This window comes from Gossypium hirsutum, chromosome A05 (genome assembly GCF_007990345.1).
Source record: "Gossypium hirsutum isolate 1008001.06 chromosome A05, Gossypium_hirsutum_v2.1, whole genome shotgun sequence".
Classification (NCBI taxonomy): Eukaryota; Viridiplantae; Streptophyta; class Magnoliopsida; order Malvales; family Malvaceae; genus Gossypium; species Gossypium hirsutum.
Window position 1 is genome coordinate 16,607,501 of NC_053428.1, and position 2,257 is coordinate 16,609,757.

The 2,257-nt window shown below is 38.4% G+C and overlaps 1 protein-coding gene across 1 annotated transcript; it reads left to right on the top strand.

The window, feature by feature from the left end:
• The first annotated feature begins 307 nt into the window (after positions 1-307).
• LOC107938213 (protein MOTHER of FT and TFL1) lies at positions 308-1,464 on the top strand. Its single transcript, XM_016871298.2, has 4 exons — positions 308-603; positions 698-759; positions 871-911; positions 1,069-1,464. The coding sequence occupies exons 1-4, from the start codon at positions 403-405 to the stop codon at positions 1,290-1,292; spliced, it is 528 nt and encodes a 175-aa protein (XP_016726787.1). The 5' UTR covers positions 308-402; the 3' UTR covers positions 1,293-1,464.
• Positions 1,465-2,257: the final 793 nt, after the last annotated feature.

Here is a 2,257-nt window from a genome sequence, read left to right on the forward strand (position 1 = left end):
GATTCCAAGCTTTTGTTCATAGTTTTCAACATAAAGCTTTAAGGGTAGGGTAATGGTGGAATGTCTATCTCACCCTTTCAAACAACTTTAGATATAAACAACAGCAAAAACAAAGGACATCGAGGATATTTCAGGCAATTGAAGAATTAGGCCGACGGTAAGTAACCGACTTATGCCCAAATTACCAACACGTGTCCGCTTGGCACTTTCACTCGTGGACAACGCAACGTGCAACTTCGCCAAAGTTGTTTCCTCGACGTGTCATTCATTGACGAAACCCAGCGCCACTCCGTTACTTGTACCATTAACCCCCAAAACCTATTTAGACTTTACAACCTGAAACTATAATATTTGACTAATCCATTCAAAGACAAAACACACGCAGGTCTAGTCCAACACACAATGGCCCGGTCCGTTGAACCACTGGTTGTCGGCAGAGTGATCGGAGATGTGCTCGACATGTTCACTCCGGCATCGGAGTTCACTGTACGGTATGGCACCAAGCAGGTCACCAATGGCTGTGACATCAAGCCATCTGCTGCTGCTGATAAACCTCATGTCCAAATTCTCGGCCATCCCTTCTCTTCCAATTTATACACTCTCGTATGCGATTCTTTCCAAGTTTTTCTCTGATTTTATTTCGCGTAACTTTATCAGTGATTCAATATGTAGTACTCACTGTTGCAATAATATGTAGGTTATGGTTGATCCAGATGCCCCAAGTCCAAGTGAACCAAGATTGAGGGAGTGGCTCCATTGGTATTTATAATTCCATTTCATGCTTATCTCTGCTACTGCATGTGTAGTAACGGGAGATTTTTAGTTTTTTCCGACCTAATATTTGGTAAAACTTAATTGTTTGTGTTGCAGGATTGTTGTAGATATTCCAGAGGGACAAGATTCTACCAAAGGTATAGCTTTGCCATTAATCTATTTCTTACATGTTACATCTTTATCATTATGAGAACAAAGAGATTCAAATTCATTCCAACAAAAAATGTCTGATATAAATTTGATGTAATTCACAATTCGAGTAAAAAACTATATCTAAATCTTCATGTAATACAGGAAGAGAGTTGGTGGCTTACATGGGACCCCAGCCTCCCACAGGGATTCACCGTTATATATTGGCACTCTTTAAGCAGGAAGGAGCAATGGAAGGAAGGATTCAAGTGGCGGATGCTCGTGCCAACTTCAGTACTCGCCGATTCGCTGCTCAAAACAGGCTGGGGCTTCCGGTTGCTGCAGTGTATTTCAATTCTCAAAAGGAACCAGCAGCTAAGAAACGTTAGCTCATAGCTTACAGTGCATTATTTGGTAGGTTCTGTAATACATTTTTTTTTTGTAAGGGTACAGAATTGATGGATGTTTGTTGTGTGTATGTGTGTGCATGTAATTTTCAGCCATTGTTTGAATTTGATTGTAAGTGAGAATCATAATATAGTGAATTTTGTGTTGCTTGAATTGACTTGTCTTTTGCATTGATAGGCAGAATCTTGTGAGCTGTAGTCACAAGTAAACTGACGGTTTTACTTAATGCACAGATGGATTACAGAAACTGGAGAAATATTTTCCCATTAATTTGAAAATGGAAGTCCCAGTTTTAGTATAGAAATGGTTACCTAGTTTCAATTTTCAACTAGAAAGAAAAAAAGGGTGATCAAGCATGGTAACAAGGGAAGTTCCTCTTTCATTCAACTGATACCAACAATTCACAATGTAGCAGGGCAGGAATTAGCAAAACCTTACCTAAATTTCCAGAATTTTTAATTACAAATCCTCCACGCTTGCTATTACAGTAGTAATTTCATGGCCTTTAACAGCTCTTACTGGACAATCAATCCTTCCAACTCAACCCGGGCAAATGATAAAAACGAATTATTGGTATTGGGGGCAGTCATCAAATCATCACACTAGTAGTCAAATATAGGTGATTAGAGATTGCTGATTCAATTAGTCAAATGTGATGAATTATATCATTTGAATGAACTATTGTCATTGAGTTACCAATCTACATCCTGAGAAGGGAAAACTAATTTACTTTTCAATTGTTCCAGAGGTATTAGTTTCCAAATATTGGAGAGTAAAAAAAAAAAAAGATGGAAAGGGTAATCAACGAAGAGAGACAAAAACCTGGAACATTTATGATTCTGTGGAGTCTTTGACCTTTTGATTGCATTTGTTCTCGAAAGGAAAAAAACATGATTGAGAGCAGCGCTGACGAATTCATCTCAGAAATTGAGAAATTTCATCAACG

What these genes read in the sequence shown, in the direction of transcription:
- LOC107938213 (XM_016871298.2), top strand. Translation starts at nt 403, where the DNA reads ATGGCCCGGTCCGTTGAACCACTGGTTGTCGGCAGAGTGATCGGAGAT. An exon ending in CTTCCAATTTATACACTCTC is followed by an intron (nt 604 to 697) that starts GTATGCGATTCT and finishes AATAATATGTAG; the next exon opens with GTTATGGTTGATCCAGATGC. An exon ending in GGGACAAGATTCTACCAAAG is followed by an intron (nt 912 to 1,068) that starts GTATAGCTTTGC and finishes CATGTAATACAG; the next exon opens with GAAGAGAGTTGGTGGCTTAC.